Genomic DNA, 26,238 nt, shown 5'->3' with positions numbered 1-26,238 from the left:
GTCTGCTTCATTTTGGCTCAGCTCCAAAGCAAATTCTAGATCAGTGTTTTGTTTTTACTGGAAATGAACTAACTGTTGGGTGTTGATCAAACATGTTTTCTTAAAGCTACAGTACCATAATGTATTGAATTTCAAAAACTAGTCTGTCTGGGAATGTGTTACCTACCAGCAGCTTTTAAACCAGATTCAGTAACAAAGACATCCTAAAAGATTTACATACTTAAATGAAAATACAGGTTTTTGAAACGGCACAAAGCTTTATATTAGAAAATATAGAAAACGCAAAATGCATCTCATACAAAAGTAAAAATAAATGGCATTTCAAGTTGCACACCACTTGCAAAACTGTCTTTCCTGTTACCTCATTGGTCATGTTCTTGTGTAGGTAAAGGGCTGATGATTCAGGGGGTCACAATGTTCTCTGAGTAGAAGCTGCAAACCCCTTTCTCTGAATGTCCAACCTTCCTCAGTGTGGATGAGAAAGTTAGCCAGTGGAGTCCTCTATTGTGTGTTTTTTACTTCACAAAACGACACAGTTCTTTCTCCTCTTGTTGTTCTTTTGTTTTCGATTGAAAGCCAATGTCCTTTTGGTGGCCTCTCTGAAAATGTCTTCCACGTTCTCCTGATGTTTAGCCGAACACTCGAGGTAGAGCTCTGCATTCATCTGCTGCCGGGTCTCCTCACCCTGGAAGCCAACATTAACACCAATAATTAAATTGTATAAGGAGGTTAAAGGAATACCTGACCCACAAAATGGCTTTCTCTTTATCAATCATTAACCTTTTGTTACCTTGAATTCTTTTAGAAACATTTTGCATGAATAATCCATAAACCAAGAATTCTCAATGAACTAAAGTAAATATTGCAAAAGTTTTTTAATAGTTTGGGTTTAGCGTAAAACTGCCAATTATGAAATATTTTGCAGATTACCTGACTCGGATTACTCTGCATGAGTTGTGTGAGACTTTGCCAACCGATTATTTGATCTAGTTTAGGTAAATGCGACCCTGATTTCAATTTATTAGATTCCTACTTCACCGTGTGAGTTTTCTTCAAGATTTAAAGGTAACACAGATTCAGTTATGGCTATACAAATGGTCATTTTGGGGGTAGTGTATTCCTTTAATGTACATTTTGAAGAGATTTGTTATTGCATTATTGCGGTTGGCAGTTAAGTGGTTGTATGTTCTGTTTGGGTGCTTCCTGTAAACTCAAACAATAGGTCTGTTTTTAAAGGTCACTACATTTCTGCACACTCCTCTTTTCTTTACCTCTGTATAAGTGACGGGGACCTGATTCATGGCTTTGAGCTTCCTCGAACACTCTTTATCCTTCCTGAGGTCAGTCTTGCAGCCAATCAGGATGACAGGAGTGTCCCGGCAGAAGTGCTTCACCTCCGGGTGCCACTGCAGAAACAAAATAGGACTTTAAGCACTTGAGGCATTGTATGTGTCTTCTTTTTAACATCAGACTTAAGGTCTTCACACTTGGGGAAAAAGAGAAAGTTCTAGCACAACAGAGTCAACCATGTGGGGGGCAATGTCCACATTCAGGCTCGCCCGCATGAGTTAATCATAAAAGACATTCAAACAATCATTTACTAACTGAATTTGAACAGTCAACCTGAAAGAGTAAGTGAATACACAGTGTAATGATTACCTTTATCAGGACATTCTCATAGCTGGTGGGGTTGGTCACATCGAAGCAGACTAAAATCAGATCGGCTTCTTGGTATGAGAGCGGCCGAAGTCTGTCATAGTCATCCTGTCCTAAAAGAAAGAAAGCACACAATTCATATTAGCAAATGAATGTTAAAGTTTGCACACAGTAAAAAAAAACTGTCCTCGATGCAACAGCCTATACACACAGATATGATGTATGTTACAAAGTTAGCAGAGATGTCTGAAACCACATCCTGGCTTCAGCTTCCTTTTATGCTGATGTAAGACACCCTGCTGCAACTATATAGAAGATAGGCTGTCAGTCTGTCTTGGGTTTTCCTGATAATGACTTCTAAAAACTGTTTCTCTTCACATGGGAACTTCATGTTTTGCAGAAATGCAGCAGCTGGTGTCTAGCTGGGTATTGTTTGAATTGAAATCGGTGACAAAGCAAAACCTTAATTCAGGTACTACTAATACAAAATGGCACAGTGTTATGTGCCATTACAATTTCTAAAGTCACTGTAAGAATTCTACCTAACCAACATATAACACATTTCCAATATCAAATAAGAAACGTATTGACTCGTTACTTTAACACTTAGCGCATTACACTTATTGATACTTAACCCTTGAATTTAATGTATTTTGTTATATTTTAAACTAACCAAAACTATTTATAGTACAATAAATGCTATTCTGACTCTATTTTCAGTTGATGGCTAAAACTAAGTACAGTAATTCAGTCATTTAAAACCACATTCAAAATAACATTGAGTCTGAATTTGCTTAAAAGCTAAGTTCATAAAAGCTTATTAGTCAGTTCCGGAAAGATGATGTTGATGATGCTCTGACATAAATTTGACATTTACCACTTCCTCTGACTGCCAGTTTCAGGATTAAACACAGTGGGAGGAGGTCTTAGCTGAAACATTTTTAAGGTGTATATAATTATAAATATATATTTCCCCTGGCAGTCTGAGTAGGTATATGTGATGTTAATCTGCTGCCTGCCCCTATTCCTAAAGTGGTCTCTTCACATAATATAAAATGTACAATCAGTAGAAAGTTAATCATGTTCAGAAAAGGAGGGGATTTTTGATAAAGAGTCTCACCAGCTGTGTCGTACAGGTTGAGCTTTATCTCTTTTCCTCCGAGAGAGATGGTTGTGACATATTTTTCGAACACAGACGGTGCATATTTCTGTTTTGACACACAAGAGAAAGATGTCAATTTTATCATACATTTGTATTATATATTATTTGCCATTTCTTCCTCTTTCTGAGTTCCAACATTTCATTAGTGTTCACTATTAGAACATTTAATTTTAATTGAGATACAATTTCAACCTTACCAGCCTTAACTATAGTTTTTTACTAATTAACAAATACAAATCAATATCTAAAGGTGAATCCCATGACATTGAAGCCCTTCTTACCTCTGGAAAATCACCTTTAGCATAAACCATCAGAAGTGATGTTTTCCCGCAGCCTCCATCTCCCACTATCACAATCTTAAGTTCCTGTCCCTTCTTCATGGTACCATTGGCAGTCCCAGCATGGTTGTGTGTCATTTTGGCTCCCAAGAATCAAACAGGTGCCAGGCAGGATGGGGCTGAAGATATTCCCTCCAGATTTAAGTTAAATTCATGGTAAAGCCGGATGTATTTGAGAAGGCTGAGGTGATGTACAGGCAGTGTCGAGACAGAGGAACAGACGAGCCTCATGTTGTAGCTCGCTGTTAACCACTTCCTGTTCCTGTCACATTGAAGCGGTTAACAATTGACCCCCTACCGCGCTCCCCTGCCATGATATCATTCTGCTCACTTACAGCATCTCTGGGTACAAATATCGAGCTACACATGTGAAGCAGTGGAGTGAGGCTGCTCCTACTTCCTCTAAGTGCATGCCTATTTGTATGCCACTATCAAAAGAGGTGTGTGTGTGTGTGTGTGTGTGTGTGTGTGTGTGTGTGTGTGTGTGTGTGTGTGTGTGTGTGTGTGTGTGTGTGTGTGTGTGTGTGTGTGTGTGTGTGTGTGTGTGTGTGTGTGTGTGTGTGTGTGTGTGTGATAACACTGTGAATATTCACATCTAATGCAGAAGTGAAGTCAGCAGGCGTTTTTTTTTCTGTGAAGTCATGAACGTATATATGCTCTGATGACAGTGGGCTGGGTGTGTGCCCTGTTCCTCTCTTAGAGGTTTGTACTAGTGGGAACTTGCTTTCTCAGAAATGTATACGGGTAAAAGGTCAGTCGTTCTTCCTCCAAATTAATCACAAACAATAACATCTGAATCAGCACTTTTATTGGCCAAGTACATGTACACATATAAGGAATTAGACTTATTTTGCATTGCTCTAAAAGGCAGTAAGGCTGAACAAATAAGATAGGATTATTACTATGTACACAAATGTGCAAAAAGAGATATAAGGTTTTATATAAATATTCTGAACATTTATATAAAAGCTCCTTTTACCAACCATTATATTTAAATAAAACGTCAATACACATGTAAAGTGCTCATAATTAATAAATCTGCCCCCTTATTTTTCTCAAATTCTTCAAATATTTTATGCCTGGATGCCGTTTTTTTGTTGGCTGTTTGAATTAATTTAATGATATTTAATTAATTGTATACATTGAATTTCATGGTCATGATAATTTACCTGAAATACTCTTACTTTTCTTCATGAGAAACCAAATATAAACTGAACAAAACCTTTATTCTTTGGATCCATAATATGATTATGAAACCTTCAGCAACCAGTGTGGTGAATTTTGTCATGCAATTAGTAAAAAGCACATTATTCGACCATGTTTAATCCATGAATTTTCCTTTTATTGTGATCATTTTGTGTCCTCAGGGGTATTTACAAGCAATATGTCGGTCATATTTCTCTGTTCAGTCTGAATGGCTGAATATAGCAGTGACATCACAGATTGGGGCGTCAGGATATACTATTCTGTCTCGTCCCAGGGTGCAATGAGCGGACATCTTTATCCAGCATCAAAGTAATTAAATTAGAAAAATTAAGTAACTTGTTCGGAGATACAATTAAGACGTACAATATGTTACAATACTGTAAAGAGAAACATGTACATCCTGTTTTTTCAAATGAGTGTGTGAGGCAGACGGGCTGCTTTAGGGCAGGAAGAACACCTTATCAGTGGTTAAAAGATGGTTGAGCCAGATGTGATGTACCTCATGATCATGAGCAACGACACATGCTGTAATGTAATACATCCAGTCAATTTGCCTTTAAGTTACTACTGGACACCAAATACAACTGGTTGATGGGAGTATTCATGGGCAATGTATGCAAAAGATAGTTTAACATTAGGTTTGGGAATGTTTCAGCAAAGTCAATGATTGCTTTTACAGAAATACAGAGTGTCAGGATAAAGCACAGCATAGGGAAATAGCCTACACTCGAAAACACAATAATGTTGCATTTAAAATTAATCTTCAGTAGGCTATCTGGTATAGAGAATTGTATCTCACATACAATAATGATCAAAACTCAAACTGAGGTAAGCTCTTAAGTCAATTCTAAAGGTTACATTTCATTGGTCACGAGTGGGAAAATATGCAGTTGGTGGAGAAGAGTGGGTAACATTTTAGCAAGCTGTCCCTTTAAGAGGATGAGCTGACACTGCCATTTACTTTGATTAATATAAGACATGTCATCTTGAATGTATTTTCCCAGAAAACACACATTTACGGCCAGAAAGGGAATTCCACCTTTATATTTGGGAATTTGCTCCTACAGTTAAGACACCCTGCAGTATGGTTGGTGATTTTTGTGTAGCCCATTAGAGAAGTATATGTATCTAATTTAACATGACTGACTTAAATGATGTTTGTAAGATGGGCCTTAAATCCTAATAAGTGGAAACAATTGCTATGCATAATAAAAATAACAGCAACTTGCTTGAGTTTTGACACCAATAAAACATAAAAAGTGGTTATACTATATTTATTCAAAAATCTCACAGACATAGTATTATATTGTCATTTAAAGTTACAACGCATGCTGTAGAAGGTTACACTAATAATACAGTAGTCATGCAAATAATTAAGAGCTGGAAAGAAGAAAAGACAATGATTTGAAAATAATTAAATACAGTACCACGAATGAAAAATCCTTGAATAAGCCAGTGTAAAATACACAAAGCACGGAGGATACCTGATTTGATTCAGTCAACAATCCATCAGAAGCCCATAAAAGGCTGGGCATACAAAGAAAGACAGAAAGAGTCTGCCAGGCTATTCTGACTCCACAGGATTAGACATAAAACCGTTCTCATGTGCCCTATATGCCACAACACGGTCAAGTGTAGTCAAATCTATAACAAATGACTGTAGAATAATAATAATAATGATAAAAAAAAGAGTGCTTGTTTGACTTACAAGGTGAAACTGGCAGCCTAAGATATTCAGTACATGACTCACATAAAAAAAGGTATTAAATTGTCCTGTAGGTGTGTAAAATATCCATACGTGTATAGCCCATTTTCATCAATTAATAAACCAAGATCAATTGTCAAAAGTAGTTTTTTTCGCCGTGCAAAGAGACAGCTGTCCTGCAGAAGAGAGGCCAATCCTCTGTGTGGAATATTCCAGTCTGTCAGCGGCGCGCAAAACTGAATGGCGCAACCCACCAGGGAGGTTTTTTTTTTTTTTTTTTTAAACAAAGGCCTATAAATAACCTCATTGGCTGTTTTCAACGCAAAATGTTCACCTTTGTTACACACAAACATGAAACCTTCTTCACTATTCTGTCTCCATTTGCACTGGGGGGTGGGGTGTAGAAAGAAAGCAGGGTTGGACAGAGAGGAATGCTGTCTGCAGCCTCGTGACCTGCAAATGCGCGCACTTGGCAGCCCCGAGCTAGGAGTGGATAACAAGAAAAACAGGCCTCCGACACACCGACTAGTACTACATTAGTGTGTGTTCTCATAAGCAAATAAGACACACCAAAGGGGAGTGCGTAAAACACGCTCACGCACCAGAATGGAGTGCGTAAAGGGCACATTAGTGACGCAGCTAAATACATCAATTCTAAGTTGAACTCCTCTGCCGATTAAACGATAAAAATCGCTTTTTTTGTTTGTTAGTTTGTCCTGCTCTGTAGCACTGAAACGCCCGTTATCCTCCGGTCTTTGTCTGAAGCCATAGTGCACGTACGGAAGCCTCCTCCCCCGTGTTATTCCACTGCTGCAGAGGATTCCTGATGACCTTATATGGCAGTGTGGGGGAGCAGCAACTCGCTCGAGCTCCCATGGCAACCGTCCAGAGCTCTCGGATTACATGCGGCTGGCAGGGCGAGGCAGCCCGGCAACCACACAGCCTGATCACGCCACTTGTATTACGTTTCCTTCCATTAAGTCTATTTTACTTCTTATTATACATACAGTACACTAGTAAAAAAACAACAACACTACTTTATACAATGTTGTGAGACTTCCTGTTGCATCACCGAGAAAAAAACCTAAACTCCCTCTGAGTACAGCCTACGAGCCTCTCCCAGTTATGGCGCAGCAACATTTAACAGCACAGCGCTCTCCTTTGTCTGTAAAGAAGCCATTTTGAGACAAGAGAACAGCAGAGAAACCATTGAACAAGTGTAGCCTGCATAGGCTACCACCAAAAAAGGTGTTTTTGGACAAAGGCAAGCAGTTATATTTAGCAGATTTCGCTCCCATAACATTCCTTTGCTCGTTTAAGCCTTGGATTACATGTTTTGAGTTCTAACTGTAAGTTTACAATTAATCAAACAAATATGGGTTACAGTTCTTTTTTTTACAAAAGTATATAAAATATATTTTTGCTGAAAACGTTGTAACCACAGTTAACTATTGTGCAGGTTGTCTGTCCTATATAATGACATAGGCTACATTTAGTTAGACATGTTACAAACTGTCATATTAAGTGAAATAGCTCAAAATCCATTACCTTTCAAAAACAACATTTCCTTGTGGTTAAACATGATGTAGCTCTGTAAGAAATGTCGAAATAGAAGAGGTTATACTTGACTGCAATCCTGTCTTCAAGGAGAGAGAGAGAGAGAGGAGATGGTTTGCATATTGCCCACACAGATGATGCTTGAAGATGCATTTTCGCTGGCCGAGAGGCAATGCCTAGCACTGATCAAAAAGTTTTCAAAAGAGCTCTCCTCTATCTTTCGTTGCTAATGGATTCCTTCCTTTTCAGGAGACGCTATCCCACCCCTTATTAATGCCATTATTAGAGGATCCGAAGATGGAGCTGAAAACGTTCCTCCTGTCCCTGCGTTTAGGCCTGTTAACTGCATTTCACCAAAGTGCTGAGGTAAATATTTTCACCATAAGAGTTTTCACTCCATCTGTTTCCTCTTAAGTTTTTTTTTTTTTTAAAGCGTTTTTTAAAGTAAAAAAAAGACGCTACCTTTCTGGGCTTGTTAAGACATTTAAATACACCCTTGATGCAAGGTCAAGCCGACGATTACACTTTGGACGCATTTGCTTCTTAAATGGCAATTGGACAGCACAAACCTAATCGAGCTTGAAGTTGTCTCCACAGCTGAAGGAAGGGTGCAACACACCAGGGTTTTTAACCGTTGCTGTTGTGAGAGTAAAGTGTTTAAAGTCATTAATCAAATAAAATAACGTAACAGTCAAATTTGAAGGCAGCACAATAAACTGTTAATTAACAGGCCATTAGTTATCCGTGGCCTGCTCTCTGTCATCTGAGGAGCAGTAGCCTATATAAGCTGGACTGTATTATCTATATGTCAGCATGCCAGTGAACATATTAAATAAAGTTGTATAATACAAATGCCAACATTTCTGTGAGTAAATTGATAGCTCAATTAATACATTGAAGAAACACTTTTGATAACAGAAAATGCATGCCTCACATTTTACATTAGCCTTCTTTTAAATTTTGATAAAAAAAGTTGAACTTACTTATTGCTAAGCATATCACAAGGCCATTAGTGCATTGCCAGACACATGGTCACTTTAACTGTGTTTCCCATTAACTTAACATCTCCAAATATCATACAGCTGTTTATTCAAAACATTTGGTTTCTTTTCACATAAGAAATATAAATACTATTATATGGGTGTGCCATGACCTAGTTAAGACAAAGATGGATTCCAGGCAGAGGAAAAAAGGCTCAAGATGTCACAGGGTATTACATCCAGTACATAATCTTCCTTCTTCTCAATCCTTTAAAAGGAGGTATCATAGTTTTATCATAGTCCGTGAGAGATGAGGAAATCAAGTGTAAGATCCCTTTTGGAACAAAGGAAACCCATATAGGCCATTGAGTCGTTTTAGGAAAATGGCTGCCGATAGCGCTCGGCCCCCTCTCTCTGCTCTCTGTTGAAGGACTCCTGAGCCGTGCCTCTAATAGCAGACTGCTCCTCTGCTGCTGCGCTCTGATTGGCCCGCCAGAGCTGCCGCTGTTAACCAGCCAATTGCCCGATCACTGCAAAACACCAAGCAATGTCAAACTAAATCCACTTTAGGCGACAATATAAGTCTCGCAAATGGTATTAAAAAATGAAAAGCGTTATGATAATACAAATAAAAGCTCCACGGGTTGTTAAGATTTGTTTAAAAGCCAGCACGTACCACAACGGTTTGGCACTAGTTTGTTGGTCTGGATTACAAAACTGACACAACGTAACCCACCGCCGCATTCCAACGGTTATAAACGTTAGCCTCGCAATTAACTTCAACGTTTTATCAGCCGAGTTTTGTGTGAGACATCTCCCATTCGCAGTCATCTTCTGTCTCTACATCCGCGGAGTCCCCATGTGTTTGTTTTCCTTCACAAATATAGTCCGATATGGTTTAATTGTTCAACGACTACACAAAAACCTTCGTCCAAATCCTTTTTAATGGCCTTTAGTGTCAGTTGAGAAGATTGCCCCTGTGTCTATCTTGTGTTTGCCATTTGGGTAAATACAGTCAGCAGATTCGACACAAAATGATTTAGAGGTTTAGAGACACAAAGCAGTTACCGGTCATATACTAATATATATAAATGCATACGAACGTTTTTGACTGTGCATTTATAAAACATCCGATTTTTTTTAGAAATCAATATCATTAAAAAATAACCCGTGGAAATAAAAAATAAAACTCTGGCGAAAGTGCGGCTAGCATCAGCGTTGGGCAAGCCTAGCGGTGTATTGTGGGAGAGACAGAAGCTACAGACCAGAGGCACACAATATGTGTTGGCTCTCGCCGAAAAGGAGGCAGTATTCTTCAAGCTAAATCATGTAATGTAAGCGGCGAAAGGAAAGCGATTTCGTCTTTTCATCAATTAAAGAAAATATCTCGATCGGACGAACCATGTCCAAGCCAGGGGAGAAATACAGATTGAACGAAGACCATGGCAGAAAGCAGAGTTCAAGTAAGCTTGTTCTTTTTTTCCTCTTTCTCCAGCCCTCCTAAAGCCTGTTTTCCGTAACTGGGATACACGCTAGATCCCGTTTCTCTCACTTAGGCTACCTTAGGTTACCCCTACCACCAAAGCCATGCATTTGTAACGTTTGTCTGGTTTAAAGTGTTGGGGGCTGGTAACGGGACCGTGTTTAAGCGTTGGCTCACGATAGCTCTTCTCTCCCTGTCGCTGCCTGTCGTTTCAGGTTTGGCGAACGGCATGGACAGTCATCCCGGCTGCGGCTCGGCGGAGAAGCGGGGCCACCACTGCAGAAGTTACAAGTTGATCATCGATCCGGCGCTGAAGAAGGGATCCCACAAACTGTATCGCTACGATGGGCTGACTTTCAACATGCCCGTAAGTGGAACGTATTTGACGCGGCGAAACGGCTACAATAGTAACAGAGTAGCCGACCTCCATGATAAGTTACAATGTGGTCTGTGTTGACCGGTGTGTTCCAGCATCTTGCACGGAGTTGTTCATTCACACTGGTTTGTGTGAAACTACTTTACAACAAGTTATTGTAAAGTTGTAGATTAGATGGATAACATCATGCGTCTCCCCCTCCTCTCCTGCAGAACCCCGGGATGCCCCCGGTGGACATGGTCCGAGACCCGAGGATCGGTCGTCTCTGGACTAAATACAAAGAGACCGACCTCCCGGTGCCGACATTTAAGGTACATTATCTGACAGAAAGCACGATGCCAGTTTTCCTTGAGGAAAAGGGTGACTGTCAAAAGTTCTAGACACACCCCCCTTGCTCATCTCCTGGATGTCGGGGGAAATTATGATGTTGGACGGGCTGTTAAAACCAAAATAACATGCACAATCTGATACGTGCAGTGGGCTTACTGGATCTGCATGTTAATCGCAACTACTCTGGCACTGTTGTTCTTATCTCAGCTGTCCGAAATGGCCCCACATGGTGCAACACGAAGCTCCTCTAACTCCTCTCATTCTTCTTCCAGATCGATGAGTGTTATATCGGCCCTGTGCCTCCCAAGGAGGTGACATTCGCCAGGCTGAACGACAACATCAGGGAAGGATTTCTTAGCGACATGTGCAAAAAATTCGGAGAAATCGAGCACGTCGAGATCTTGTACAATCCGAAGAATAAGAAGCACCTGGGGATTGCTAAAGTTGTTTTTGAGAACGTGAAAGCTGCCAAAGTGGCTGTGCAGTCGCTTCACAAGACGTCTGTTATGGGAAACTTCATCCACGTGGAGCTGGACCCGAAAGGTAAACAGTGATTCAGTCAGTCTGATGAAAAGCTGAGTAACCCACATTTTGCACGAACGAGCATGTTCTCTGCAGCAGGAGAACACCACATTTATTTAAAAATGTATTGTTGCCATGTTTTAAAAATGATTATGACAGCAGTCACGTGTGTAGTGTGTTGTGGTGGGATAATTGAATTTCATTGAATGTAAGCGGCTCCCACAAGACCAGCGCTGACGGTACTGTGTACTCCCAGTGTGCATAATTTCAGACCTGTAAACAAACAAACAGAAAACAATCAGTCAGAATTCTCTTCCCACTTCATTTACTTCCTAAGTGAAATCCCTGAGACTTTAGCAAGTGTTTTAGTCACAAACACCTTTGAGTTTATAAGATGATCTATTGGCTTCTTATTAATGAACAACAGCAACTTTTAACTCATTTTAAGACAATACAGTATTTATTGTTTGACTGGCAACCGTTTTAAATCTGTGTTAATTTAATCAGCAAAATACTGACTGATTTTAATTACAATGTGTACAGTTTGTACTGCCTACACAAGTGCTTATCCTCTTGAATTACTCTCACAAATGTATCTTTTTCTTTTTTATAGTTAAATCTATTAAAACATGTTTGGGCCATTTTATTATAGCATCAACTGCATGTGTTACTTAAAGAGTTTACCACATAAACATTATTAATTGTGTTAAGATTTTCAGTATGCCATGCATAACACTTTTCGATATTAGTTTGTAATGCTCCTGTGTGCTCGGGAAAGGAAACGGCATGTAACTACAAATGTTTACATTTTGGTTAAGCTTAAGATTAGTTGGAATAAAGCCTGCTGGCATTAGGGCCTGCTTTATAGGTTTGGCCTCATACCCATGCATGTTTTCTAATCTGCAGGTGAGAATCGCCTCAGGTACTTCCAGCTCCTGATGAATGGCAGCTACACCCCGCTGACCCTGCCTGTTGGTGGGGAGGAGGTCAGAGAAGTCTCCCCTCGCAGCCTGGCAGAAGCCTTACTGGTAAATACTTGTCTAACAATATGCAAAATATTTGTTTTAGTGGTTTTGTTACATTTGTTTAGACTTATTCAATGACATAGTGTAGTACATTCTACTGAGTTGAAGTGTTGCTGAATATAATACAAATACCAACCTTAGCTGACATCCTTATCTGTAATCCATTTTATCAGTGCAGCAGGTGGTGGAGTAGAGCAGAGGAAATGTTATCCAGAGCATTGCCTGTGGACTGAAATCACAAAGCCACTGAAACATGCACTTTGGCCTCTTAGCACAACATCCCCCAGGCATTGCCTAGATGCTCTTATTCACTGTCTGTTTTATAAAAGAAAGCAGGAGTACACATACTGAGAATTAACATTTGGCAGAAATCGTCATGAGTGCATTTAATTTCATTTAATTTCAAACCTTTATTTAACCAGATCATAGATCTCTTTTTCAAGGGAGACCTGCAAATGTATACACAGTATCTTTAAAGTAACAACCTAAATACCTTTATCATGTGTGTGTTTTGATGGTAGTGGTGTGAATGTTCGCCTGTGCTCACTGATTAATCCCGATCCCATTTGTCTCCTCTCAGGCCTGCGAGCCCATCCGCAGGTTGTCGGAGAGCAGTGTGTCTGCTGCTGGAGGAGCGTTGCCACCCAGCAGCTCCACCACTCCTCTGTCCCAGGAGACGGGCTACTCCAGCCTGAGGCAGGACACCCCCCAGTCCCAGGGAACCCCTCACACCCCGCGGCAGACTGGCACGCCGTTCTCTCAAGACTCCAATTTCTCCAGTCGGCAGTCCACCCCGGCGTACCAGTCGAGCCGGGCCGAGAACTCCGGAGGTTACAAATCTCGCAGACATGAGAGTAAGTTCCAGGATGCGTACAACCGCAGACCGGAGAGGCCTAAGTACCGCAGCAACATGTTCCGGGGTAGCACGTCGGATCAGGCTCCCTTCAAACAGCACCAACTCACCCCACCTGAACCTCCACCTTCCACCCCCACCTTCGCATACACAGCGCCTCCCCCTGCTACGCCCAACTTAAAATCCGCTTTCTCGCCTTATCAAGCTCCTTTGCCCCCCGCGTTCCCCCCGTCGGAGCCTGCTTTCCATCACCCAGCCCAGAGGGAGGGGGAGTACCTCCGACCTCCGCAGCCGCCTCCCGCAGCTGCCACTGACATTTTGCCCGTCAAGGAGAGGCCAGAAACTCCTCCGATCCCAGAGCCCCCGCCGGAGCCCGTTCCCCACCCGACCACCCCTCCTCCTCAAACCCCAGAGCACTGCCCCTCACCTGGCTCCCCCACGCTGGACCTAGAGCGCAATAGCCTGGATTCTCGCATTGAGATGCTCCTAAAGGAGAAAAGGACAAAACTGCCGTTCCTGGAGGAGCGAGACTCGGACACTGAGGTGCGGATGGAGGGGAGTCCCATCTCCTCCTCGTCCTCTCAGCTATCCCCAATTCCCCCTTACACGGGGGGCCAGCAAAACTCCCGTCCCTGTAGCACAGGCCTGGAGGATATCAGCCCGACCCCACTGCCAGACTCGGAAGATGAAGAGCCAATTCCCGGAACTGCCTCCCTGATCAAGAGAATCAGTTCTCCTGTCCCGGAGAAGATGAGCAACAGTGACCTCAACGATAGGCATTTTCGATGCCACACTCCGACTGATCAAATGGAAACGGTAAGACCTATATTTTTGACTTTCTATTTACATGAAATGTATGTGTACATGAAAATAAAAATATGCATGTATTCATGTGGTTACATTACACAGGAAGAAGCACAACAAGTTTTCAAGTGTAGCTCAAATGAGTTTGTATTGATAGCCTTGGTTAGTTGATAAAGACACGCTGCTGGTGTTTACTCACAGCTGTGACGGTTACACCGAGGACACAGGAAGTGATGTCTAGTTTCAGTGCAGGTCGGTAGTAGTAAACTCTCCCTTTTGTTTCATTTCTATTTATTATGCCTTGGAAAGGAAGCTCTAATCCCACAGCAGAGCTATCTGTGTATGACGTCTAAACAAAAGAGGTGTTTGATCTTTCAGTTAACCCACTGCTGTGTGTTTATTTATTGTAGAGTACATTTATGATCTTTATATTAATAATAGGTACACCATGAAACACTTCCTTTTGCTAATAGTCATACAAATGCTATCCTCTTAATATGTGTATAAAAAGTCAAAATTACCATCAGCACAGGTTAAAAGTTGTCATAAGTTATGAAAAATGTTTCCCAACCTTACAAATACCGTCACATTCATAAGAAGCTGCTTCCCTTTTTTTAAAGTCATAGTAACACCATAGTTTGAAAGGAGAAATAAGAGCAGTGCTCTGCTGTTGGAGAATCAAAAACTCTTGTTTCCTCTTTCTAACACTAACCACACACTCACACGGAGGAAAACACAGTTTGGCAGTTAGCCCCCATTCAACACTTCCTGGTTCTGCAGAGCCTGACAGTCAGGATTGGCTGCAGCGTCTCATGTCTCACATTTCTAGTTATCACAAAGCAAGCATGGCAAACAGGTCATTTGTATAACATCGCCACTCCCATGCTGAGCTTACTCTGCTTAGTTTCATCCCTGCAGTTCTAACAGATATCCTTTTTATGATAATGAACAGCAGGAAATGGAGTAAAATGCTGATTTGTTCAATGGTACAAGTGTTGCATTCACATCCTCAACTATGGTTTAGGAATGAATAGTTTGATCACGAGGGCAAGCAGCTCTCTTTGGAAACAAGCTGAATAACATGGGTCAGCCAGGTTTGACTGCTAGTTGGAAAATACTAAACTTTGAACTCAGAACAGCACATAAATAAATGTGTGCTCTTATCTTGAATGATTCACTGATCAGTCCTAAGGGCTGCTGAACTACTACTACTACTACTACTACTACTACTACTACTGTAGGTTTGTTTTGATCAGGGTATGATTCTAATAAAAAAAAGAAAACATTTAATTTAGGCACAGTTATTGTATGGCTGCTTGCATTTAAACATATTTTATTTCTCAAAGTAAAGCATCCAAGAAAACAAGATTGCTTTGGTATGGTTTCTAAATCTCAGGTATTATATCATAACCAGTTTAACGAAATGTCAAACTATACCCATTCAATTATGATAAAGCTAAAGGGGCAGTTTGACAAAACAATCTTGTCTCAAGGTCCACTTAGTGACTTCTCTGAGCTTTTTAAGCCTTATCTCAAAGTCTTCACAGCAGGATTCGTTCAAAGTCGTGAAAGTTCTCAAGGTTAGGAAAATGCTTTATTTCCAATATCAACTTATGTTTCATCAACACAACTCTTTATGTAAACTTAAAATATTTGTATATTTGAAATGAAACAATCTGGTTGTCTCCTGGCGTCTCAAATCAGACAGAGCAGACCCTAACCCTGAATGAGAAAGTAAAAGAGCTGAATTTGTCATGACAACTTGACTTTCTAATGTAAAAAATATCCAGGGATAATTTAATCATTTGGTTCTCAAGATTCTTTTTTGCAATCGTTCTACAGATTGTTCTATCACTGTACTCACTGGTAAATGCAAACAGGTTCACTGTATTTTAAAGCACTTTGACACAATTTAAGATTAAAAAAAATAAACTTAATTTCTTGTTTTACACTTGTCATTCAAAGCTATACAAGCACTCCAGATTCCCTTACTCTGGAATTTAGCAAGAATTTAATAATCATGGCCAATTTATTTATAACACCTGGGAAAACAAACAAAACTGTCAATAGACATTGATTGTTGTGGGTATAAACGAATCCTGTGAACTTAGTTTTATTGCATTTGCATTTATATTAACCCTTACATGAGGTAGTAAAGGCTTAGAAAGTGTCTTTTTTGAGTGCTTGAGTTTAAAGCTGTAACAAACACTATCAAAAGTGGAAGGGGTTTGCTAAGTGGTCAGCTAAAGATTTGAACCTTGCATAGTGCTGACCATCTCTTCCTTTCCTCACAGGGTCACCAGTCGTCAGGGGAGGACATGGAGATCTCTGACGATGAGATGCCCGGGACCCCCATCGACGGTGCAGAATGTAAAGGTATCGTCATGAACTCTGCTGTGTCGGAGATGCAGACCATCGCCCACCCTCTGCCCTACCTCCAGCACCAGTCCGGATACCAACTCTCCCATCACCACCTGCCGCCTCACTCTGCCGTCCCGGGACACCCTCACCTCACCGGTGTGCCTCACCACATGCTACACCCCATGGGTCCCTTTGCTCACAGCATGATGCCCCTGGTGCAGATGGAGCTGATGAACTGCCTGCGGTGGGAGCAGTGGAGCACCGTGCCCATGTCCTTCCAGATGCAGCAGCAGATGTTGAGTCGCATGGCTCAGACTCGAGGGCCCTTTCCTTATCCACACTATATAGACAGTGGTGCTTCGGGGCCGTACGCTGCACCCTACGTGCCTCTGTCTATGGGTGCTACGCCTGCTAGCGATGCAGCAGCACCGGCAGGACCCGGACAGGAATGGCAGAATCCCAGTATACCAAAGTTTAACCCTACTGTTCCTCCTCCTGGATATGATACTAAAAAGGAGGACCCCCACAAGGCCACTGTTGACGGTGTGCTGCTGGTCATTGTCAAGGAGCTGAAGGCCATCATGAAGAGGGACCTCAACCGGAAAATGGTGGAGGTGGTGGCTTTCAGAGCCTTTGATGACTGGTGGGAAAAGAAGGAGCACTCGGCAAAGGTACTTTTTTTCCTTTCACTTAACATTTAATACAGAAGCCTGTATCCACACACGCAATATTTGGTTAAACAGACTGATAATGTCTAGGTCTGCATCTAATGATTGTTTTCACTATCCATTAATCAACCGATATTTATTTCAATATTATTTTTGTTAATTGACTAATTTATTATTGACTAACAATAGAGATCTAATATAAATGACGAATAATACAACAACCTTTCTAAGTAGTTTAGCTTTGGCTGAGTACTATTCCATTACATCTACATCTGAAAGAATTGAATGAATGAAAAAAAGTTCAAAAACAATTTTGAAAAGTACTGTAAAATAGTTTGAAAAAAAGCGAATGTTGTAAACGCATTGTGATGATGTCGCTCTGATCAAAGAGTGTTTAAAGATTTATAAATTAATGATTGTTGATTGATTGTTATAATCAATTGATTGACATTTTCCAATGATAAATATTCACTGGTTTCATATTCTTACATGGGAGGCTTTCTTGCTCTTCACCCTTTAACATCTTATTACATTTAAACGTCTGGGTTTCTTATCCTTTAAAATGACTAGGGGAAATAATTGACTGATTAACTGATGATGTAAATAACCATAATCAAGTGTTTCATTATATTGACCTGGAGGCCATTTTTCAGTATAATACAGTAGGTCTTTGATACAATTACTACCCAGCTTCATCTCTTCCCCTAGGTGTCTTTGACTCCAGTGAAGGGTGTGGAGGGGAAGGAGGAAGAAAAACCCAAACCTAAAGAGACGATGGGTTCAAGTCTGCTGGAAAACTGGAACAAGGGCGAGGGACTGGGCTACGAGGGAATGGGCTTGGGAATCAGTTTACGAGGGGCCATCCGCCTGCCCTCCTTCAAGGTAAGCCTGACATGTGTCTTTTAGTAAACACAGAGAAGAGGGAGGCTCCTTTTCTGCCCCACCAGGTGCACTGCTGGTGTTTCATGGCTGCATGTTGTGTTCAGGTGAAGAGGAAGGACCCGCCTGACGCTGCCGCAGCAGGAGACAGCAAGCGAGCCCGACCCTCCACTCCAGTGGATGACGAGCTGGAGGATGAAGGTGACTCTCTCTTTGGTTTATACACTCCCACTCAGTTTTATATTATAAAAATCGGCAGTAGCTAATTTTTTTGTTATTAAAGTTTTTATTTATGAACATACATGGTACATAGCTCACATGGTACAGCATACAGAAAGAGGAAGGTCAGGCTACAAAACATGTTAGTTAAAAGAAAACAAAGTTGTAAGATTACCAATCAGACACTACAGTGATCATAAAATTAAAATAATAACCGCAAATGATGCTTGATTAGAATAATTGTACAAAGTCCCTTTTGTGAGAGTCCTACAGTCAGGCTACTAGTTACAGGTCAGGTATTCCACAAAGTAATCCCAACTTCCTAGAACCACAGGTCCTCTACCCCTCATTCTCACCAACATAACCTCATATGATGCTGCTCCACTCATCAGAGCCTTCCATTCGTTAAATGTTGGGATTGTGGGTGCTTTTCAGTGTCTCGATATCATTCTGGCAGTAGCTAATTTATCTTGTGTCTTATTTTATTCAGACCGGGATCGAGACCAAGCCGAGCTCCCCAACGACGATTCCAAACTAGACGCCGATGCTGCAGTAGCGAAGAGACGGCCCTCGAGGCCACTGGAGCTGGACAGCGAGGGAGAGGAGGAGCTGGACACCTCAGGGAAGGAAGAGGAGTCGTTGTCTGACAGGGAGGAGGAGCCTGAGGAAACTCAGGACGGGCTGTCGTCAGGCAAAGTAAGCCGTTAAATATTAGCTTTGTGTATGTGTTGGATTGTTCACATTATGTAAATTGCATATTTGTGCGCTTGCTCATCACTGTGATCGTATTTCAGGCGAGTGGCGATGAGGAGGGTGATGATGAAGACTCTTCCAGTGAAAGCGCTTCCTCAGATTCATCTGATGACGGTACTTTAAATATCAACCTACAACAGTTGGTGGTTTTATTTTCCCCCTGTGTGTTTCCTGTAAATCATGATTTCTTCTCCCTGATTTCCTGCAGAAGCCGTGAGCTCCGCCTCCTCCAAGGCCAGCTCCGCCTCCTCGGCTGAAAGCGCAGACTCCTCTGAGTACGAGTTGAGCTCAGAAGAGGAGGAGGAAGAGGAGGAGGAAGGGGATGAGGCGGTGTCAGCACGAGATTCGGAGGCTAAAGGTAAAGTGACCTCTTCCTCCTCTTCGTCCTCATCAACATCGTCGTCTGATGAAGAGCAGAAGGCAGAGACCAAGGCACCAAGCTCTCCTTCGGGGCCGCCACCAGAGGAGAAGGAGGAGCGGAGGAGCAAGGAGGAGCTGAGCAGTAAAGTCAAACGCAGACCCCCCAGTCCTGAGGAGGAGGTGACGGAGGACCTGAAGCCACCCTCACCCAAAGGTGAGCGTCTGCTACATTATTCTGCATGTATTCTTTTAGCATTCATTTATGACAGATGTTACATTTAATTATAATTGTATTTTGTAGTCAAACAGGAAGACATTCCCGTAGTGAAGTCTGAACCTCAGGAGCCCGTAGCAATCCTTCGGCCCCCGACCCCCACCGGGGCCCTGCCCGACAGCGACCAGGAGACGAAAGCCAAAGGTAAAGCAGAGCCTGAAGAAGTACCCTGCACCCCGGGTAGATTACCCCCATGCCCTGTAGATGCTAACCGACCCCTCCCCAAATCTGTCTCCGCATCTGTAATGCACCTCCCTCTCCCTCCTCACCCGGCAGTAGAAGGTCGTTCCCTCCTCCACCCTCCCCCTGGTCCCCTCCCTGACTTCCCCCAGCGGCCCAGGCTCCCCACAGACGAGGACCTCCCCCGCACGCCGGGTAGAGACCTGATGGAGCGGGCTCGAAGTCTGGGCAAGTCCCAGAGCACAGACACGATGCCCAACACCCCCGGCAGTGAGGCCCCCCTGACGGGCAGCAGCCTGTTGCTCAGCTCCCCTCACATCCCTGGTAGTCCCTTCTCCTACCCTGCACAATCCCCCGTCCTGAGTGCTGGAGTCCCCCGCACTCCAGGAAGAGATTTAACCTTCACTCCTGTCTTCCCTGACCCCACAGCACTGACTTTCAATAGGAAAATATCCTCTGAGAGCCTGGATGACAGACCTGTTTTCAAGGAGCCCCCCGTCAGCGCCCTGCCCAACCAGTCGGCAGAGCTTTCAGCCAGAGTCCCTGAAGACCTGCCCGCGGGTCTCACCGTGGACGTCCCGGTGCCATCAGACACCGCAACATCCAAGAAGAAAATTGGTCGACCCAAAGGCAAGAAGACCTTCTCTGAGTTGTCAAATGATCATCTACCCCATGATGCAGATCTGGGAGATCTATCCACACAGACGATCACGGCCCACTCCCCTGACCGGCCGGGCCTGATCTTCCAGGAAGAAGACGTGAAGCCTAAGACAGTCCTGCCTTCCACAGACAGCTTCTATGATAAAAAACCACCAGTGGTCGTGAAACCTGCGCGAAGGGCTCGACGAGGCTGGGGGGAGCTGCTGCTGGAGACCCTGTCCCCCGTCACCTCGCCCCCCCGGCCGTACTTCAGCCCGCGCTCCGAGTTTGAAGAAATGACCATCCTGTACGACATCTGGAACGAAGGCATCGATGAAGAAGACGTACGGCTCCTGCAGATCACTTACGACAAGATGCTCCAGCAGGATAACGGCAACGACTGGCTCAACGACACGCTCTGGGTCAACCATCCTGATATCCTTTACTGCTATGGTCTGTTTGATATACCCCAAATGTTAATATTAATAACATTCATCTATATTATCTTTCATTTAAAAATTGTTCCACAAATAATTCTAAGAAATCAGTCCAGCTAAATTACACTTAAAAAGTTCATTAATTTCTTCTTTAAAAGTTGCTTATTAGAGTGTGTTTCACATAGCAGCCCCCTCTGGTGGGCAAAATATGAACTTTATTCATATTCAAAGGTTTTATTGTCATATGCACATAAGCTACAGTGTAGAAATGGCATTTAAATTATTATGACCTGAGCTCCTCCAACGATGCAATATATATAATAAAATACAAAAATAAAAAATTGCGCAAGAAGTTTATATTCATGTAAATAGAATATGATGTATACAAGTACAACATTTAATTATTGTACATTAAGACACAATTAAATACGTTTTATTGCGGTGATAACTATTTAGATAAATAAGTAGATTGCAAGATGACAAACAGATGAATGTTTGTTGCCGCTTTTAAATATCTTTGGAGCCTTCTAGTTTGGTATCTGAGCTGTGCTCCGAGGCCTTTTTTCAGTTTCTTCCTTGACCTCCCTGCACCTACCAACATCCCAAGAATTAAGAAAAGGAGAAGAGACGACGGCATGAGGGATCACATGACCGGCTGCGCCCGGAGTGAAGGATACTACAAGATCGACAAGAAGGACAAGATCAAGTACCTTCAGAGCTCAAAGCTGCAGTCGGAGGAGCCGCCGTTCGACACACAGGTGAGGACAGACTGTGGAAACACTTTAGAGGCAATGCGCATGTTAACCTGATGTGGGTGGACATGTCTAACCCTCCTCCTCTCTGCAGGGGATGAGTATTCCTGCCCAGGTCCACGCCTCCACCAGAGCTGGCTCTGAGCGGCGGTCGGAGCAGCGCCGCCTGCTGTCCTCGTTCGCATGTGACAGCGACCTTCTGAAGTTCAACCAGTTAAAGGTAAGCACTGGAATATGAATTTTACTCCAGTGGGCAGTTTCATTCACTCTAATGTTTAGGTATTGAGAAAAAAAAGGAAAGTAAGACAACCTGGCTTCATTGCAATTTAAAAGTGAACTGACACGTTGCTCCTTCCTTCAGTTCCGTAAGAAGAAGATCAGATTCTGCAGGTCAGGCATCCACGACTGGGGTCTGTTTGCTCTGGAGCCCATCGCTGCTGATGAGATGGTGATCGAGTACGTGGGACAGAACATCCGACAGGTGAGAGGCTTGTTTCTAGTGGGTTTTTTGTGGGTACATTAACAATGATTTATTTGTTACAAATGTGCTTACAGAAGATTCTTTTTCATTAGTCATAGATCTGCAGATTATTCTAAGATTCAATTTTCATTCTATAAAATGTTGGATAAATTGGTAAAATGCCCATCCTAGTTTCTCAAAGTCAAGGTGGTGTCTTTAAATTACTTGTTTTATCAGTTGGGAACTCAGTTTAATTGGATATTAACAGAAAAGCAGGAAGTCTTAATATTTCATTTTCTTACAATTTTCATGAAATATACTATGATAGATTCTCAATAAGTTGGATATTTGTAGATTTAATATTGCAACTCTGACTCGAAACGCTTTTTATTAGCCAAAATAAATATTAAGTGTCATTTTAAAGCAGTTAGACCTTTTTAAACCATCCTTCATTGTCAGGTGATTGCGGACATGCGGGAGAAGCGCTACGAGGAGGAAGGCATCGGGAGCAGCTACATGTTCCGCGTCGACCACGACACCATCATAGATGCTACCAAGTGTGGCAACTTCGCCCGCTTCATCAACCACAGCTGCAATGTAAGAAACATCCCCATCCACAAGCTTTAAAGGGGACCTATCATGCAAAATGCACTTTTTTATGTCTTTTATACATAAATATGTGTCCCCGGTGTGTCAGGGAACTCACAAAGTGTCAGAAAACAAAACCCTCTCTCTTTTCCTCCGTACCCACATCTCTAAAAACGGGGGTACAACGGAGCTGATCCAGATTTGCGTCCGATATGACGTAATATCGGAGATGTGGACCCACGGCCCTATCAGAAACGTTGCTATCAGAAACAATGATGGACGTGTTTTGGACGTAATATGGTCTGTGTTTACATTAGCAAACATCGCTATCACTCAGAGCTAACCTGTGCTGGAGAGAGTATGTGAAAAAAGCGGGAAATAAAGAAAGGAACTCACCTTGTGGTAAACCCGCAAGAGAAAAAGCATTTGAGCTCCATACTGTTTCAGAAATAATCCTTGATGTGGTTTGGAACATGATAGATGTTTAATCACGGCAGCATTGAGCTGTATCTCGTAGAATTCTGAGCAGGCATTAGCTCCCCCTCCTTTTTTTTTTTTTTTCAAGCTAAGAACCCCGAACCTGCAGTTCTCTTAACAGGGCTGAAATAGAGGGATATGAGGGATGTCTAAAATGCATGATCTGTTTGGTATTTTGAGCAAAACACATCATAGACATGTTTTTTATATATTTTTATATATCTAAGACTCATAATATATGCCTAAAAATAGCATGATAGGAGATCTTTAACACCACATTTATGAAACAATCTAATCTAATGAATGATGTGTTTTCTTTCAGCCCAATTGTTACGCAAAGGTCATCACTGTGGAATCTCAAAAGAAGATTGTGATCTACTCCAGGCAGCCCATTAACGTCAACGAGGAGATCACCTACGACTACAAATTCCCCATCGAGGACGAGAAGATCCCCTGTTTGTGTGGGGCGGAGAACTGCAGGGGAACGCTGAATTAACGTCCATGTGAGCTCCATCTTCTCTGTCCTTTTAATTTCAAGGTCCTCAGACTCCGGACGAGGAGGAACTGAAGAGGGAAGGTTTTGTTTTGGAGGAGAAGAAGAAACCTGCAAGTCATTTGTCTCCTCACAAATTAAACTCTAGATTGTTTACGATTTATGGTGCTCTTGAAAATGAAAAACGCATTGTTTTTTATGTCAAACTTTCTCAAACACTTGCTGGTGCAGCATTTGCTCCTGTCGTACAGTATTCAGCATGACATCCTTCCACATCCAGCCCTGGTTTGTACAGTTTTACACTTTATTTTCTTTCTCTCGTTTGTCTCACAAGCTTTACATACACCACACATGGTACATGGAATCAACAGCACATGTTCAGCTGCTACCTAACACTGTTAAGACGCACAAGCCCACCAGGAGAACTCCTCTTCTGTCTGAGGACCAGGTCGGGCCCCTAAGCAGACGGGATGACCCCCCCCCAGCTTTCTCGCTCCTACCTCCTCTGCACCAGTTTTCTTGGACAATCCTGCCACAAAATCTGGAATAAATCTGGAATATTTGGATATCATGCCTGCTTTCACCAGCCAATTATGGATCACGCTGCTTCCTATTAGTTTATGCAAAAACGAGTCAAAGATGACATGCAAAAATGTATTAATGATATTCCAGTGTTTTCCAGTTTTGTTAAGGTAGTTCCCCTCTTGCTTGTTTCTTCAAAGACACTATATGTATGTGTGTGAATGTGTGAGAGAATCTTTCATCATAGCTTAGCGTGTGTGAATGTGAGTGCACTGCCCCCTGTAGGCCGCAGAGTAAAAGGCCGCCCAATCACGCAGAGCAAAAGAAAAAGAATATTTAAACAATTCCTGTCAACATCCACTAGGAAGCATTTATAAAATACTTCTTAAACTAAGTTTTCAGCTTGTGAAGGAACAGTTAGTTCTCATTTTAAGTGCCATATGAATGTTTAACCGTCTTTGTTTAACCTGAGCAGGAGGGAGAAGGACATAGAAGTCTTTGCCTGGAGTTGTGTTAACATGCATGTGAGAAGAATTGCTGCCTATTTTTTCATCAACGTTTGATGATGTTTCAGCTGGGATGACCGTCTCATGTCTGCGTCCTCTGCAACTACAACACTTATTTCTCCACCAGTGTTCAATGTTTCCTTCGAAACTGAAGTGTTTCTACAACCCAGCAGTGCTCCTGCCGGTACTTTCTTTATAAACTCATTAAGATAAGAAAAAAACTATTTGTGAATGCACTCAAGGCTTGCACTTCTGCTTAGCATCCCCTCAGCCAATCATTTCCCCCTAAAGACCAAGTCAAGTCATTGCTTTTCATTCAGTTTATGGAGAATTTCTTTTTTCACCAGTGATGTTTATATTGTATATGATACTACTTGTACAGAAGATCTAAAGCTTTTTTATCTATACAGGGGAAACACTTTTAAGATGCATCTTTCTCTCTTTTTTTTACAAAGACTGAGTATTTAAAAATATTTTCAGGGATCTGTAAAAGGAATCTGAGGGTTTAAAAAGGTTGTTTATTTAAAGAAAAAGGTCCGCCGTGTACAGGAAAAATCTCCATCTCCCTTTTTGAAAGATTGTTTCTTGTGGAAACGTCTTCATTTTTTGCCTATTTGCTTTGTAATCTGACAAATGTGTAAATACTGTTACTGTGAATACTATATAAATATATATATATTTTTGTTCCCCGGGATTTGCTACTCCGCTCAGAGATCAATGTATCATAATGGTGAGCGATGAGCTGGTAGCAGGAAATTCAGCTTGTGTCAAGCTTTGTTTTTTTTTATTTTCTGTTTGTAAATTCTATGAAAAGTTGTTTGCGGTGTGGAGAAAAAACTAAAGGTGCAGAATCGGCATGGGAAGGGGATTGAAGCATCAGCCAGTTTCTCATGTCTATTTATTACACAACAAATGTATGAAAAAGGAAAAGTGGAAATAAAGCATTTTGCATACATCCATTAACAGTGGTTGTTTTTAATGGGCCAAGGAGCAATAAATATGTGAGGAACAAACTTGCTATACATGGATTTTATGTATTGGTAGTTGGCAATCTGAAGTAAACCCTGACAGTCAGAGTGATGTTGATTTTTCATAAATGTAAGGAGGGGTTAAATAAGTCTGGGACTCAACCCTGGCACATAGGCACACTGTAAACAAAATAATGTTGAAACTAGTTTAGGGTGTAGAAAAATGTGAAAAAAGACAAAAAAGATATCCCATATGGTCTAGCGCAGTGGTTCCCAAACGGTGTGCCGTGAGGCAAGTCCGGGTGTGCCGTGGGATTTTGTGACAACCATACGTAGCCGCGTTCACACCAAGTACTTTCCTGTACTTAGTTCCGGCACTAAGAGCCCTGGCGCTTTTAACCCCAGGGCACTTAGTACAGATCGCGTTCACACCGGAGTACTTTTCCCTGAGGGAAGATTACAAGTACAGTAGGTGGCGGTAAGCACCTTAAAGTTGTTTGCAATCCGCTACAAAACAAGAGAAGAAGAAAAACTTCCCGCGTATACTGTCTGTTGTTTACCTTCCGACCTCAGACATGATGAAGATGGAGTCGACTGGAGTTGTGCTGTTTGTGCTCATGTTATACAGCTTTGTAACTTCGTTAATGCGACCAGAGCCTGAGCCTATTAGGCGTCCGACAAAAATCCGGAGCCGCCACACGTCGA

At 42.0% G+C, this 26,238-nt stretch overlaps 2 protein-coding genes and 1 long non-coding RNA gene across 4 annotated transcripts; 1 reads left to right on the top strand and 2 right to left on the bottom strand.

Moving 5' to 3' along the window:
* Window positions 1–237: 237 nt before the first annotated feature.
* On the bottom strand, window positions 238–3,587 carry rhof (ras homolog family member F). The gene is made up of 5 exons (XM_034123438.1): window positions 3,100–3,587; window positions 2,777–2,864; window positions 1,660–1,769; window positions 1,272–1,406; window positions 238–685 (listed from the first exon to the last, which is right to left on the bottom strand). Exons 1-5 carry the CDS (start codon window positions 3,232–3,234, stop codon window positions 521–523), a joined length of 633 nt encoding a protein of 210 aa, XP_033979329.1. The 5' UTR covers window positions 3,235–3,587; the 3' UTR covers window positions 238–520.
* A 142-nt stretch (window positions 3,588–3,729) lies between these two features.
* Window positions 3,730–25,578, top strand: setd1ba (SET domain containing 1B, histone lysine methyltransferase a). Of its 2 annotated transcripts, none has more exons than XM_034123435.1 (18): window positions 3,730–7,990; window positions 10,303–10,454; window positions 10,676–10,774; window positions 11,066–11,336; window positions 12,222–12,343; window positions 12,921–14,009; window positions 16,292–17,029; window positions 17,735–17,908; window positions 18,013–18,106; window positions 18,615–18,820; window positions 18,919–18,991; window positions 19,086–19,451; window positions 19,539–20,765; window positions 21,359–21,525; window positions 21,614–21,739; window positions 21,881–22,000; window positions 22,439–22,576; window positions 23,367–25,578. In XM_034123435.1, exons 2-18 carry the CDS (start codon window positions 10,317–10,319, stop codon window positions 23,538–23,540), a joined length of 5,322 nt encoding a protein of 1,773 aa, XP_033979326.1. In that variant the 5' UTR covers window positions 3,730–7,990; window positions 10,303–10,316; the 3' UTR covers window positions 23,541–25,578. The 2 variants fall into 2 exon arrangements, with proteins under 2 accessions (XP_033979326.1, XP_033979325.1); XM_034123434.1 differs by lacking the exon at window positions 3,730–7,990 and adding an exon at window positions 9,899–10,067.
* LOC117476723 lies at window positions 4,515–9,455 on the bottom strand. The gene is made up of 2 exons (XR_004555282.1): window positions 9,281–9,455; window positions 4,515–9,134 (listed from the first exon to the last, which is right to left on the bottom strand). It is a non-coding gene; the product is annotated as an uncharacterized LOC117476723 (long non-coding RNA).
* Window positions 25,579–26,238: the final 660 nt, after the last annotated feature.

Source organism: Trematomus bernacchii, unplaced genomic scaffold, assembly GCF_902827165.1.
Source record: "Trematomus bernacchii unplaced genomic scaffold, fTreBer1.1, whole genome shotgun sequence".
Classification (NCBI taxonomy): Eukaryota; Metazoa; Chordata; class Actinopteri; order Perciformes; family Nototheniidae; genus Trematomus; species Trematomus bernacchii.
This window is presented reverse-complemented; position numbering and strand designations above follow the sequence as displayed.